This window comes from Idiotropiscis lumnitzeri, chromosome 4 (genome assembly GCF_059441095.1).
Source record: "Idiotropiscis lumnitzeri isolate Australia: NSW breed Sydney's pygmy pipehorse chromosome 4, RoL_Ilum_1.0, whole genome shotgun sequence".
In the NCBI taxonomy this organism is placed as follows: domain Eukaryota; kingdom Metazoa; phylum Chordata; class Actinopteri; order Syngnathiformes; family Syngnathidae; genus Idiotropiscis; species Idiotropiscis lumnitzeri.
In genome coordinates, this window is record NC_142394.1 from 14543420 (window position 1) to 14558085 (window position 14666).

The 14666-nt window shown below is 40.8% G+C and overlaps 1 protein-coding gene across 6 annotated transcripts in view; it reads right to left on the reverse strand.

The window, feature by feature from the left end:
* Positions 1–14666, reverse strand: part of diaph2 (diaphanous-related formin 2) — a 348568-nt gene that overhangs the window by 146303 nt on the left and 187599 nt on the right. For all 6 annotated transcript variants that reach the window (XM_088292735.1, XM_088292734.1, XM_088292736.1 and 3 more), the window contains 2 exons: positions 13120–13221; positions 11648–11742 (listed from right to left, as the gene is read on the reverse strand). In XM_088292735.1, coding sequence (XP_088148861.1) covers positions 11648–11742; positions 13120–13221 — 197 coding nt within the window. The remainder of the gene's footprint in view (positions 1–11647; positions 11743–13119; positions 13222–14666) is intronic.

The window sequence follows — 14666 nt, forward strand, 5'->3', positions numbered from 1 at the left end:
TACAGTACATGTTATTTTAGATCCTTTTCAATTGAACAGGTCTATCTACTGTAATAGAGTTCAGTGAGCGCACGCATGCACATGCACTTCCACCCCCCCAAAAAAAAAAAACCTGCCTAGCGATGATGAAGTGAAATGCAGAGTATCAATAATTAAGAAAGCCTGCCAGACTGCTTCAGTTGAGTATGTGTGAAGAACAAACGCAAGAAGACGAAGTAGCGAATAATCAAATGCTGCGTGAGCTCCTCATTCCGTTCGTCTGTTATCTTGTTAATTATAAGGAACCCCGTAGAGCTCCGTTGACACAAAGTCGGCGCCATATGTACCGCAAAGTGGGGGGACCAGGCGACGGTGCCGGGCCAGACTGCTCACCACAGGCCGCCAGACACACAAACACATACACGTAAGCACACACAGCAGCAGGAAAGACGACTGCAAGCTCACAAGCAGCAACAAACACAGACCGAAGGCCTTGGCGCCACATATCAGCACATACAGTAAGTCAAGCAATCAAAGAAGCAAACAGTAAACAACTCAATCAAAACCGTCTCCTTAAAAAAAACAAAATAAATAAGAACAAGCGGCCGGGTAAATGTGTGACAGTGAGTGATAAGTAAAAGGTGCAACTGAATGTCAACGTGTGTCATGGTACATTTATAGAATGTGAGTGTTGGGCTGTTGATTGAATTGAAAACGTTCAAGGAAACGTGATCTTTCCTGTGAATTAGGAAAGCAATTAGGAAAAAGAACGTGTGAATACACGACTGATTAACAAAGAAAAAAAATGACAATTGCAATTTATAGATCAGTAGTTCTCAATTGTTCTTCATCACTTGTGCATTTTCCTATTTTCACCAAGTCACAACTCACTTCAGACGTGAAGAATAGTAAAGAATAAGAATAGTTCAGAAACATATGTCTATTTGAAACCGAGTGCCTTTTCGAACGTGACAGGCTAAACGTGACAATCCAATGTACAAAAATGAATAAAGTCAAATCAGGGTCAAACAGAACCATACAATTTTAATCATCTTGACATTGATCTCTTATTTTAAGGAGAGTCAAATATTTTATCATGTAAATTTTAAATAAAATAATGAAAATCAAATACTTATAATAATGTGCGGGTGGTCTCGGTCCCCATTAACCGCGATAACCGGGGTATTACTGTAATATCAAAATGATGAGAAAGGCCAAAGTTCCTCGAGATCCTTTCGGAGGCCCACTGAATCGATAGGTCGTTTCTCACAGCAATACATTCTTCATTAAATCGTCTTGAATAAACTAGAGTGAGCATGACGTGACGTCGAAAGTGGATGACGTTCCTCTCCATTAACATCTATGCGGTGCCGACCACGGAGAATGCAGGGGGCTTCGTGTGTGCCATGTGCTTGACAGATGTGATCCGCTCCTTTTAATTTATTTCCATCAGCATTTGGCGAGACAAAGACACACGCTCCCATAATGTTCTCTGCCAACGCAAAGTGATGAATGTCACCACAAATTCATGTCAACGGTTTCATTTGTCTACTTTGTCAACTTGCATGCCGTTTTTACATGCTGTACATCTTAGTTTATATTAATTAAAAAAAAAAGTGATTTACTTTTCTAATGTTATGAAATTAACAGTGGTTCACTCCAGTTTAGATTTGGTTAATAAAATACAGTATAAAACCTACCCACTGTCAGTTCATAAATGGTGACGACAGTTGTTTTAAACAGATTCTTCAACTTAAGCGTTTCCAATATTTGAAATGCTCTTGAAATAAAGCACACAAATGGCCTCTTAAGCTTTATTAGTGGTTATATTTGAAACCTCACTGATATTTTAGTCAGACAAATGCATGCATTTGTTGTGTACAGTAAACAGAGTTCATATGCAGTCCCTGTTTTAGTGGGAACATATAGCCTGGCAAAGCACTCAAAACAAATTAAAACACTTTAAGCTAAAGAGTGACACAAAGTGTGACACATTCTGAAATCACATTAAATGAAATGAGAAAAGTGGTTCCAGAGAAACACTGATGGAGGGGTGGAAGAGGAATTAATTTGAAGGTTAGGCATGGAAAACCTTTTCAGACAGTGTGTGACATCACACGTCTCTTGAAACCAAACATGCACAATCTCCATTCCATGTGCACACATGAACTCTTTAAGCAAGGTGCAGTTGAGAAGGGGAATAAAAATAAAATAGAATCCGCTTTGGACGAATGTAGATGGAATTGGAAGGGAATGAAAGGGGTAAGAAAAAAAAAAACTAAATGTGAAAGGGCAAGTGTCGACTGATTGCTAATATGTTTTCCCGTGCAACAGTACATTCAGTTCAGTTGCAGCACTATGGCAACGCTGTCTGACAAACGTTCGGGATTTATATCAGCCAAGCAGGTTATGTTGCCATCACGATTTGCAGGATTACACTACTTAGAGTGCTTATAATTAAAATTTCGACCAGTTGACTATTTTTTTCTGACAAATGAATCACCTTAAGGAGGCCCAAAACTCAAATGTATTCTGCTGATCTTTATAAATTTCGGGGCTTCCCAACATTACCCCCTAATAGTCTAAAATTGGACCCCAACACCGGTGTTGAAAATAAACATGAGCCTACATGGATATATCTGTTATAACTGGACGCATGGCAAATTCCAAAGGACCCACGGGTGAAATTGAAGAGCAAGTTGGCCGTTTTGAAGGCAGTCATTTGGAAAAACTCCAGGGCTCATATTTTGATGAACTCCAACTTGAGATTTTGCCCCAATGAGCTCCAGTATGAAAGATGAGTCCTAGACAGATCTAGTGATGATAAATTGCAAAGCTTTTCTGTCTGTGTGATATATTGTGGGCAGCACATGGCGTCACATTTTCATGATCAATTTGCAATAAGACATATGCCATACGATACGGCATTAAGTGAGGAATTTATAACCTTAATAAAGCCTTAGAGGAACTCTGCGCTCAACTAAATATAGGTGTGATATTGCTAATGTCTGAATGACTAAATCACAAAACACAAGCATACAAAGTGATTTTAGAAATGCATTGGTTTGAGAGCAAACGCATGTGGCATCTGCCAGAAAATCATGTGTGTTAGTGTGAGTTATCAATCAACGACAAGGATCACTCAAGAGGACATTCGGAACTTTGGGCCATGCCCACCGTTCGCTAATGGACACTGGCTATGACGTCATTTTTATTTTTTTTAAAAAATGGTTCCCCTCGTCTCTTCATGTATCTTTCTCCCTTCCAAATAAGCATAATGTATTTAACACGCCGTCGTCAAATTAGCATTTGCAGTGCGAGAGTTGTGCACGCCGCGCCAAAATAAACCCCAATTATACCCAAGGCGAACTCTATGTCTCCTCCTTCAGCGCTAATCTAGTAGGCCCAATGCACAGCCATACTTATCGCCGTGGCCCACATGTGCACTTGTACATCATGCAAATGATGCTCAGCGACACGCCAAGCTGCTGCAATCACCTGTTGTTACAAATGAGAACAAAGTCTGGCACTGCCCTTGCCAGAACCGGCAAGCCAATGGGCATCGAGGTGTAATGATGGGAGGGCGGGAGGGGCCACAGGGAGGTGGGGGCGGTCATGCATATGGATGAGCCACGTCTGGATGATTGACAAGAGAGATAAACAATAACAACAAGTGAGACTGTTGCAACAGGCTCCCGTGAGATTTGACAGGAAAGGTTGTTGCCATGGTGAAGGTGAAGCAAGGGAAGGTGAGGCCGTAATCTCACAAGCCTTCGTTGACTCTACTGCCACGCAACCGGCGTGTTACAACTGTACACCGAGTCATCCTCCCTGATTATTATTTTTTTTCATTGTATTTTGTGACACATTTATAATCTTACAAACCCAAGAGTGGATTAACTCAGACAAGCAAGGATTAGTACAATTAAACTGGGAAGGATGATTTTAAGGCGTTAGACTGAGATCAACTTCATATGAGAGCGGTCAAAATGTCACGTTGACGCGGGATGCTGTCAGCTGAAAGCACTTATTGGTGCTAGCAACCGCAAATGTTCTCAGAACTTTTATTCTCCTCTCCATCTGGCCTGAGTGGGTTGTTTTCATGTCTTGTATGTAATTAATGTCAATGTCTACTAAATATTTTGCAGGCAGCATTGTGAGCCAGCTGTTGCCGATGGATTTTACTGTGATGGTTTCCTTGGAGACTGGAGGCAAGTCTCATTTAAAGTGACACACATTTCCCGGTGTGCTCATCAAATTATTAGCCCCAAACCAATCGTCAGACATGTTGGGATGGGATTTGCAGCCAAACGTAAAACAAAAGGGTACGGATAAAAGGTCATTAAGCGCCAATGAACGGGCCTAACGCCTCCGTTTTCAAGAGAAATCCTCAAAATGATTATCAAAATTGATGTCATGCTCAACCCACGTTCGCTGGCTGTTGTTCAGCCCATCTGTCATGTTTACCTGGTAACCATTGGAGCTTTTTTTTTTTTTTTTTAAACTTCCCAGCTAAGAGTGACTCTTAGGGGAGTTGTTATTGAGACCCTTAAAATCTGGGGAGGGCATTAAGTCACGACTGACGGGATGTCCCTTTTGCGGACGAATGGCGGGAAACTTAAAATAAACTGACCCTAAGCATCAACACGTGTTTTGTCTGTCACTGAAATTATCACTAAATACCTTACCTTTGATTGGTTGCCACGACAACCAAAATTTGCAATTTGTCTGTGTGTGTGTGTGCGTGTGTCTATTTGCATACAAACCTTTTTGTTTCTTTGCTTGTTTGATTTTTTTTGTCTTTTCTGTTACATGTCAGTGATATGATTTATTTAGAGACTATTTCAAAAACAGTCAGTTCTGGTTTGGGTCTGTTATGCCGGATGGAGAGTCGTATAGGGCGAAAGATCGGTGGAAGGTTGACAGTTTAATGTCTCGTGTTGGACTGGATTATCTTTGATTTATCTACCACTGGCTTACGAAACCCACACAATGTTTTATATTTTATTTAATGATTGGATGTTGGAGTTAAAGAGATGATTGTAATTATTGATTGTAAATAAGTATGGGATATCTATGTTTTATTTTTCATTCTACATGAGTTGTGGTTGTTTATCAGAGTAGGTGCTGTGAATGCTGAAAATGCGTGTGCCGTAGTCGTCAATGAGGGTCTGTCCAATCCGAAAATAGTGGTGGTGGACGCTACTTCCGTGATGATGGAAGGGTGGTTAAAATAACAGTGACGGACTGGATGATGGACCTAAAATAGCGGTGACAATTTAGTGAACAATGAACGATTTCAGTATTGTTTCAGCCTGAAATAATGACAGACTGACGATGACAGAGAGGTTGCCCGCCCGCTGCCGAATGACGGGCCGGCAAAATTTATCGTGTTTAAAATACATAAATTGTTTCTACTATACATATTTGAAAAAATAAACTGGGTTTCAAGACATATTGAAGCAAAATGTTATTGTTTTACATCATAAAAATCTGGCATTTGAACAAGGGGTGTGTAGACTTTTGATATCCACCATATAAAGACACAAATGCTGAACAATAATTATTTTCCTCCTAACTCCGGTCATCAAAAGTTTTATGGATTGAAGGTACTGATTGAAGTAAGTGTGAGACGCTTCTCTCCTCTTCATTTTGCACAAAACTTTTGAAATCTTGGTCTTTTATAGCTGCGTCGTGCAAGTCATTAGCCTTTCCGTTTAAAAGGGAGACAAGGGGGGTCATATAAAATGCATTGGCAAACATTAAACATTAAGAGGCCACTCTGATATCCTACAAAACAAGCCCCAGGGCAACATCATTCACTGACAAGGATTAGCTCGCCAAACACACACACATGCCAAAAGCGGGGCGCGCTTAAACATTTAGTGACGAGTCCCCCATGTCGGCTCCATCAGATGGTTCAGTCTGGGTCAGGATGAGGGTAAACTATCTTTGCGTGGCAGTCGTCAAAGTCTTTTCTGCTTGTGCATCACGTGTTTGCATTCATTTGACATAACTTTGAAAATTGAGCTGCTGTGATTCATGCTACAGCTGTTTGATTATACGCTGGCTCTCGCTCGCTGAGGTCAATCAAGAGATGAGCATTGATGTGACGGGGAAATATCTGAAACGAACCACGTTTGGGCAAGAGGGACGCTCTGATCACAGGGATGCAATGTCACGGGAGCTGTTGCTTGATTTCTAAGATGCATGCAGAAAGCTCATTTGACGGATTTGACTATGAAATCACAAACAGGTGAGGATTAAGCCTTGATTCATGGAGTTGATTTTCACTGATTCAAACTAAGTGCATTATTATCAGAATTATTTAATTCTGAGACTTGACCATAAAATGGTGCCAACCAAAAATTAAGTGCCAGTTATCGTTTGTCTGAGTGGACAGTGTCAATTTCAGCTTCAGACAATTTATCATTACACTCTAGTGAGTAGGGCAGCACCTGCCTCACAGTCAAAAGGTCCCATGCTCAAATTCCATCTTTTTGTCTTATTTGTTAAAACTGTCAGTTCAAATGTAACAGAAGAATATTAGTAAAATGATCTGTGCAAAAAAAAAAGATCTTTCTCTCACCCCAACTTATCTACCTCTTAATTAAATGTTTTAAGAAACCACCGTACCCAAGGAAGAACAGTGATTTATTATTTTTTTTTTTAAATATATATATTAAGGCAGTGATCCCCAAACCAATGCCTTTTATTCTTTTTTATGTGAAGACACATTTTATAGGATAGGGCATAAAACCAAATAAAGAAAATATCACTCAGCATATGCAATTCTTCTAAAATGTCTCCAATGTTTCTCTCAAGCACACAGATATTGTCCGCATATTATTGGACAATAATCGAAAGACGTTTAGTGAAGCATCACTTTGCATCGCTGCCCTTGTTGTTCCATTTGGCGGTCTTGCTACCGCTGGTATGAATCAAAAGGCTAGCGGCTTTTTTTTTTTCCTTTTTTTTTTTTTGGCGACTTCATCTTGTTTCTGCCAGCACTGCTTTGGTGATAAAAGGCGATTCCATGAGTAATCAGTGGAAGAATCGATTCTGAAAACATTTGTTATTGACAGGCATATTTCAAATAGATGACACTATGATTGCAGTAAGACTCAACAGATTAGTCTCACTACCAATGTAACGTCTCTGGCTAACGTCATGTTGACGATGCTAATGGTAACTTTGGTTCTCTAGCGCTGCACTTTCATAATCACGTATGAATGAATGTTGGAGAATTGGGCTCGTGCACGTGAGTGAGAGGGTGTGGTTTTCGTCAGCGACTCGCCAGAAAATGGGTGGTTAATAGTGAAGTGTGGCTACAGGTAGGGCTGGGCGATAAACCGAAAATTTACCGTTACCGAAATGTATTACAGTGACCGACATCATTTTGCCCATGTTGGTAAATTCGGTGTCTAAAAAAAAAAGAAAAAGTCTTTTCTGTCTGCGGCTATGTTCATGCCTCTTTAAGACGGCTACAGCGCTTCTAGTCACATGACTCATGCGCTGTAGAAGAATGTAAACAGAAGACGCGTTCGTAGCTGGCGATTCAAATTCTGAAGCGGCTGACACGGCTGCAGACGAAGTAACGTTAGTTGAAATTGTTCCTGTCGCGCTTGTCCCGAAAAGAAATTGGACATCTGTCGTTTGGAAATGTTTTGGGTTCCATAAAGACGATGTTTGAGCAAAAGAACATGAACTACAAAGTGCGTCGTAAGCACCTGAAACAGAGCGTCCAACCTTTTCTTTTTCACCACTCACAACACAACCATGCTGTTGACCTGGAGCTTGTGCTAAAAGTTCAAAGTGAGAAGCAAGGTTGGACAAGTGACAACAGCCCACTAACGGAGGCGACACCATACCAGAGAACGTCTCAGAGGTGGACACGATAGCCTAGCACATAGCTAAAGATAGAGCTCCTCTAGTTACAGTGGAGCGCACAGGATTTAAACGCCTCATAAACGTAGCCGACAAAAGGTACGAAAATATTTGCCGCAAACAGCACTTCCCGATATGGACTACATCGGGACGGGAGCGGAGACATGTCAAGCATTTTGCATCCACATCCGACTTGTGGTCGAGTCGCAACATGGATCCCTGTTTGAGCCTGAATGTGCATTACATAGACGACAAGTGGCAACCGCGCACCAGAGTACTCGAGACGGCACATTTTCCTGATGAAGCACACTTGCTTATTTGGCATTGGCATTCCATTGACATTTTATTTAGCATTTTGTTTACAGGCGACTAGCTCCTCTGCACATGGCATTATTTATATTGTTTACAAGATACCTTTTCACAAATCTAGGCCTTTGCAAATGGCATTACAGCATCTCGGCACAATATATTTGCTGAAAAAGTCATGCAAAGCAAGCTATTTTGAATGTTTATTCAAATGATTTTTGGACTTTTATTTTTCATTGAAAGGAATGTGTACCAGTTGGTCAATAAAAAGCAGTTAATATGCATTTCCTGCATTTATTTTGATTTTGGTCCTCAGGGGGAATTTATCGCACATTTATCGTTATCGAGGTAAAAGTGCCCAATTTATCGCAATATTGATTTTAGGTCATATCGCCCAGCCCTAGCTACAGGTGAATCTTACCAGCAGTTTTAAACCTGCAATAATAATACATGTGACTATTATTGTGTTCTTTTGGCAAGAATTGGTCATTATCGTCAGTTATGTTTTCTTTCTCCTCGGGCATATAAGCACAAGGAGCAGGAGGTACTTTTGAGGGAAACAGAGACGCAGTGCAGAAAATAATGAAATGACAGCAAGGTCATGTGCATGGCCATGCCATGAATAAAAACAATGGGAGAGGGAGGCCATACAATGCAAGCGATTCCCTGAAACACAAACACCAACGCCTCACGATCGTTATTCCGCCAATGAATAATGACAGACCGTCGGACTGATACCACATTTCCCACTTTACCATCACGTTGCCAGGTATGATGTTATGTATGTAAGCTGTTCATTTGATAGAGATGATCTGATACACAGGGGTGACCCCCTGTCCACCGACACGGTGAATCTTGTCGACAAATGAGATATGAGGGGTGCGCAGGACTGCAGACAAATGTCTGCCAGTTTGCCTACACAGCATACGCACCAACCTTACGCATATTTATCGCTTGGATGATAAATGACACAATTTGGCTGTGAGCACCCGGGGCAGAGGGCATAATTGACACATTCTTTCCATTTTCATGCAGTGTAAATATGTTTGCAGGCAAGCTGGACGGGGAAGGATGGCAAAGGAGGTCCGGGGGTGTGTGGCGGGGGAGCATGTGTGGAATTGCAGGGATTCAAATGGAGTTTGGATGAATGGCGAGCACCCGAGAGTCTGTCTGGCAGCATTCAGGCATGGGTACATCATCTTGGAGGCATTGATGGGCCCTAATGCAGAATAAGGAGAGCCAATCAACTCCTATCTATCCATTCTGCCAGGGTGACACATTGTCGGGGTACTTCAAGGCCAATGCACTGCCACATTCTGCTGACAAATCATTACATTAGACATGTCGCCAGAGAAGAAGGATAATAAGATTGAGTTCCAGAGTTTTAGATGCATTATGAACACTCCTTTGCTTCCTTGATTCCTTCCATTGGAGCTATCCCTTCCATTAATCAGTTTCGCAGGCTGGCTTGTCAGAGAGCTGATGGCGGTTACCCTCGCCGCAATATAACAAGCAAGAGTTTTGAATTTAACAGACACGGGTAAAGATTGATTTTGTTAGGTTTTCCCAAATGATAAATTGTCGATTATTTACCCGAGCTTATTATTAACTCCAGTGGATCATGTGAGTGGACCGTGTTGTCGCAATTACTTTTTAATGAATAAATTTGACTCATAGAAAACATGTTTTGGGTTACTTTATATTTTTTTATTTTGGTTGATTTCTTTTTCTTGTGGAATGGATGTTAATAGAATATTACGGCCAAATATTAAAATACAGCTACACATGCTAAGTTTGCTGTAAGGTAACTCTCAAAAAATGACAATGTGCTTGGACTTGTTATGACAGGAATCCGAAAAATTCTAATTCGGCGTTTTATCTATATATATACTACGTGAGTGTGCGTGCCTGTGTGTCTGCATTTGTGATTCCATGTAATCCCACCAATTCTGTCATTACAGTTTGATAGCAGGCAGGACATTTTGCAGCCTTTGTAAAGAAAGAGATTTGTTGCAACCAGTGTATCTAAAATTATTTGCGAATGTTTTGATTAGGTGTCCTCATTGTGGCCTAAATGAGTGTTCAGGAGAACACAACAAGCAATAAAGATGGAAACATTTGAAGAGGCATGGTAGGAGTATCTGGCATCTTTCCATGGTACATGGTTACAGATAAATTGTCTTTCACCTTTGCAAAGCAGTCTCATACTGTTCAATCTTTATTTTCTGCTCGATTAGCAGCAAATTAGGATGGCCGAGTGGTCTAAGGCGCCGCGTTCAGGACCCAGTCTCCCCAGGAGGCCTGGGTGCGAATCTCGAATTTCCCCATTGTGGGACTAATAAAGGCATTATAAAAAAAAAAAAAAAAAAATTAAAGGTTATCAGAAGTCAACAAAGACCCAATAGGGGTGCTCTGCGGATAGGCTCAGATTAAACCTATTGACAGTCTGACGCGCACAATGATGCATCTTTACCCCACATGCACACTTCAGTCGAGTTCGGAGATGCCAAAAACACAAAAAGGGAGCAAAAAGAAGTAGCCTTTAGTGAGCTCATCAATCATACTTTAAGACAAAAGGCTGCAGGAAAAGAGGGTGGGGTTGCGGAGACTTTGCCAAGCTCTGTCCTTCATCACCCATTATGAGGCAATGAATGTGGGGTCTCCACGGTCCAGCGGACAATGAGGAGACCGGCTTGTGCCAAACGCAGATCATAGCACATTTTAAATGGGGGTCACCAAGCTCGTGGCGACCAGCCACCATTTGTTTCCACTCTCTGGGGTTTCACATTAAGTAGAAATAGTTAAAGGAGACGTGTTTTCATAATTCCCAGGTGTCTTAATAACATGGCTGTGACTTGTTTTTATCAAAATAGTCCAAAAATTAATGATAAACTTTAGATTTTTTTTTTTTTAAACACTCGCTGAACTTGGCCTATTTGCAGGGTGATATTTTCTCATACAAATGTTCCACTGCTCACGTGACACACTCTTTTGCAAGGTCAACACCATTCCATAACTTTGAGATGACCATAGCAAGGGCATTGTCGGCGGGAGGAGAAGCTCAGAGGGTGGAGAAAATAGTGAGTGCACATAAAGGCAGGAAAAGAATTATCATGGAGGCAGCACTTCATCGCAAATCTGCCAAATTAATCCGTGGATCCGTGCATGTGGCACAAATGTGACGTCACAAATTGGAAAAGCAGCAAGCTCAGAGAAATGCTAGCAAAAGGACATATTTAGTTGTCCAATTTCACTGTGGAATAGCGCACTAGTTGTACGCAAGCAACAACAAAAAAAGTAAACATCATTGTCGTCACAGTTATTTTATTTGATGCTGATTGTTTTTTTTCAACATTTGGTCTTACCTTGATATTTAATGTGATGGAAGCCCTGATTCTAAAACTTATAGTAACTCTTAGTAAAAGTGTATGTGGGGGAGAAAAGGCGTGGACACACTGACGAATATCCGCCTTACCTGTATGAGTGACTCGCTTAGTCGCTCCTCGTCCACCTGAAGCACGATTTCTCGGATCTCTTCATAAGGCAGGCGGAATGAGCCCAAGAAAATTGCTGTGGAGACGGAGAGAAAGAAAAGGAGAAGGAGACAATTTCCTTTTTGCTCTGTTGGCCCATTGGTTTCAAAGAGACATTTTAGCACGTTCCAAAAACAAAATGAGAAAAGAGCTAACGTGTCACTCCTGAGAACAAAGTCCTGCCACAGAACAGCATGTGGAAATGTCAGAGCAAAACACTGACTATTACAGTTGATAGTTGAAAAAGTGAAGTTATTGTGTATTACAAACAAAACATAGAACTGAAATGAGGCTTGTTTGTGAGCGATAACACTTCAAATGCCGAAGGGAATACCATCGTTTCTTCAGATAATCACTAGGGGCATTGTTAACTTGCCTAAATAAACACCTGATCTTTAAAAATGACAAGTTATTTATTTGTCAGCTTGTGCATAACACAGGTTGACAACAACGTGCCATTTTTGAAGTCCTTTGTAGAGTGGACCGCTGCTTACTCGTGGTTTGGTACCCGCAGATTCACATATTCACTTAATTTTTTCAATATATATGTTTTTAGGGGGCTCTCCAATGATATCCCCCGGTTTAGGAAAATGCATTTTGTTTCTCAGGCTTGAAAAAAAAAAGTAATGCATGGATGTTTTTTGATAGTCTCTCATTAATGATGACCTGCTGGCTATTGTGGTGACTTTCACCTCGACTCCAACACGGAGACCCTAAATATTTATATAGCCGATTCAAGCGGCTCCATTAGAAGACTGTACGGCAAACAAGCTTTAATTTCACACCGCAAGTCGCAAAGCCAAACGTCCGTGGAGGGATCCAAACCTCTTGTTGCTTCACATTTCACCGAGCGATGGCATTGGCAAAACTGAGCATTGTCACAGCCGCGAACGCGTGACACCTGTGTCGCCCATATGTTGGGAGCATATGTCAGGTTTGCGTGTCTTCATCAGACCTTGATAATTTGCCAAACGGCTTCATCCGTTGGAAGGGAAGACAAAATGTACTGCAAAAATAATGTGGACATAAGGTGGCATGTTTTCTTTTTTTTGTAGTACACCTTACAATGCTTCCTTCCACAGTAAAACAAAAGAGAGCCTACGGGACATGAGGGAAATACACCATTAACTGAACAATTTAGGCCCCAGGAAATTCAAATTGCTAACATGTAGCCCGAGGGCACACTTGCGTGGAGAATCTATTTTCCACATGCTAAAAGACGGATAGTGTGCACAATCTATAGATGCTTGTGGTGACGGTTAACAACGGCCAAAAACAAGATCCTAAAGGGCAGAGTAAAAACACCATCAACAGTGAGCCCTGTTTGACAACATTTGATCTGAATTGTTCATGGATGCAAAAAAAAAAAAATCAGCAATAAAGGTTATGATTGAAAACATGGGCATATACTTACATAGATTCTGCGCTGTCTTAGCGTCCAAAATGCGAAGCTCCTTTGCTTTCTTCTTAAACTGTGTCATTCTGTCGTCAACCTCGTCTTTTGTATCCTTCCTCACTATCGGGACGGGGAGAAGAAATATATTGCATTAGTATCTTTTATAAAATATTCTAACAGGCCTCAACTCAAGGTAAATTGCATTTCCCCCTCGCAGAGTTTGTGAGCACACAAATACAACACAAAAGCTGGAGCTACTTGACATTGGGTGAAGTATAGAACAATGAGGGGGCTAGCCAGAGGACCTTTCATATGCTCAATTGTCTCAGTGTGCCATCGTGGAGTTCATTTTCAGAGAGGCTTCTCTTGTTTTCTCTTTGGAGTGTGCAAACTCGCCAGGGCCAAGCAAATGATCGCATGTGTTGGCAGAAATGCAGAACAAGGATAACAACAGTTTGACTGTCCTGTCAGGCTGCTTTTTTAGTAACGTCTTGACACATTGATGGACAATACGCATGACAATCATGATAGAGGCACCACTAATTTGGTTGTGATGTCACTAAGTGATAAAACACAATTTATGGTTCATTCTTGGTGGTGGTCATAGTGCTTGGAGTTTACTTGGTGCCTGTTGGGGAATTGTTGAATAGACTAGATCAGACATGGGCAAACTACGGCCCGGGGGCCAAATGCGGCCCATTAAACGTTTTAATTCAGCCCTCCGAACTTGAAAAAGAATTAAACAAATGAAGCATGTTAATGTTTTATTTTTTCTGTAATTCTGATGTGTGCCCTCTCAAAGACATATATTCTGTTGTATATCTTTTCTTCCTTTTCATTTAAACTTAAAGGATGTTTTTCCGATATACTTTAATACTTTTTTGCATATTTTTTCTCCAATGAGGTGAGGTTACCAAAACACTCCATCCATCTGCTCCTGGTTCGGCCCTAGAACCCATTGTGGCCCACGGATCAAAAAGTTTGCCCACCCTTGAACTAGATAATATTGGTTAAAATCTATCATCTAGAAGATAGAAGAAGCATGGCAGAACTGAACTCATTTAATTCTAAGACAGTAATTTATCAGAAGCCATTGACGTTTGATTTACTAAGACAACAACTTCAAAGGAAAGTTGACCTTTCTCAACTCAACCTGATGTGAAAAGAGTGGCATGCATAAAGTCAATCACCTTGAATTAAAGGCTGAAATGAAATGATAAAAAATATTTTTTAGACGGAACGTCTAATGCTCAGCATACATGAATTTCTATTTTTTTACCAAATAGTTTTAGTCGACACAACCAACAAAGCACGGACTACACAATCGCCATTCGTAATCTTCTATTTAGGCATTATTTGTGTGCTATACTGTACGCCACTGCTCTCGTAAAGTTAACTTTTGGTAAAAAGTATGGTGAATTACACATCCAGTAAAAGTAACCCAATTTGAATAATTACATTCAATTCATTTTGGAAGCAACTTGCCCAACACTGCCAACGATATCTTGGATGAATAAAAAAAGTGACGTTTGCATTTTACAGCGACACAATGTAATCCCAAAAGA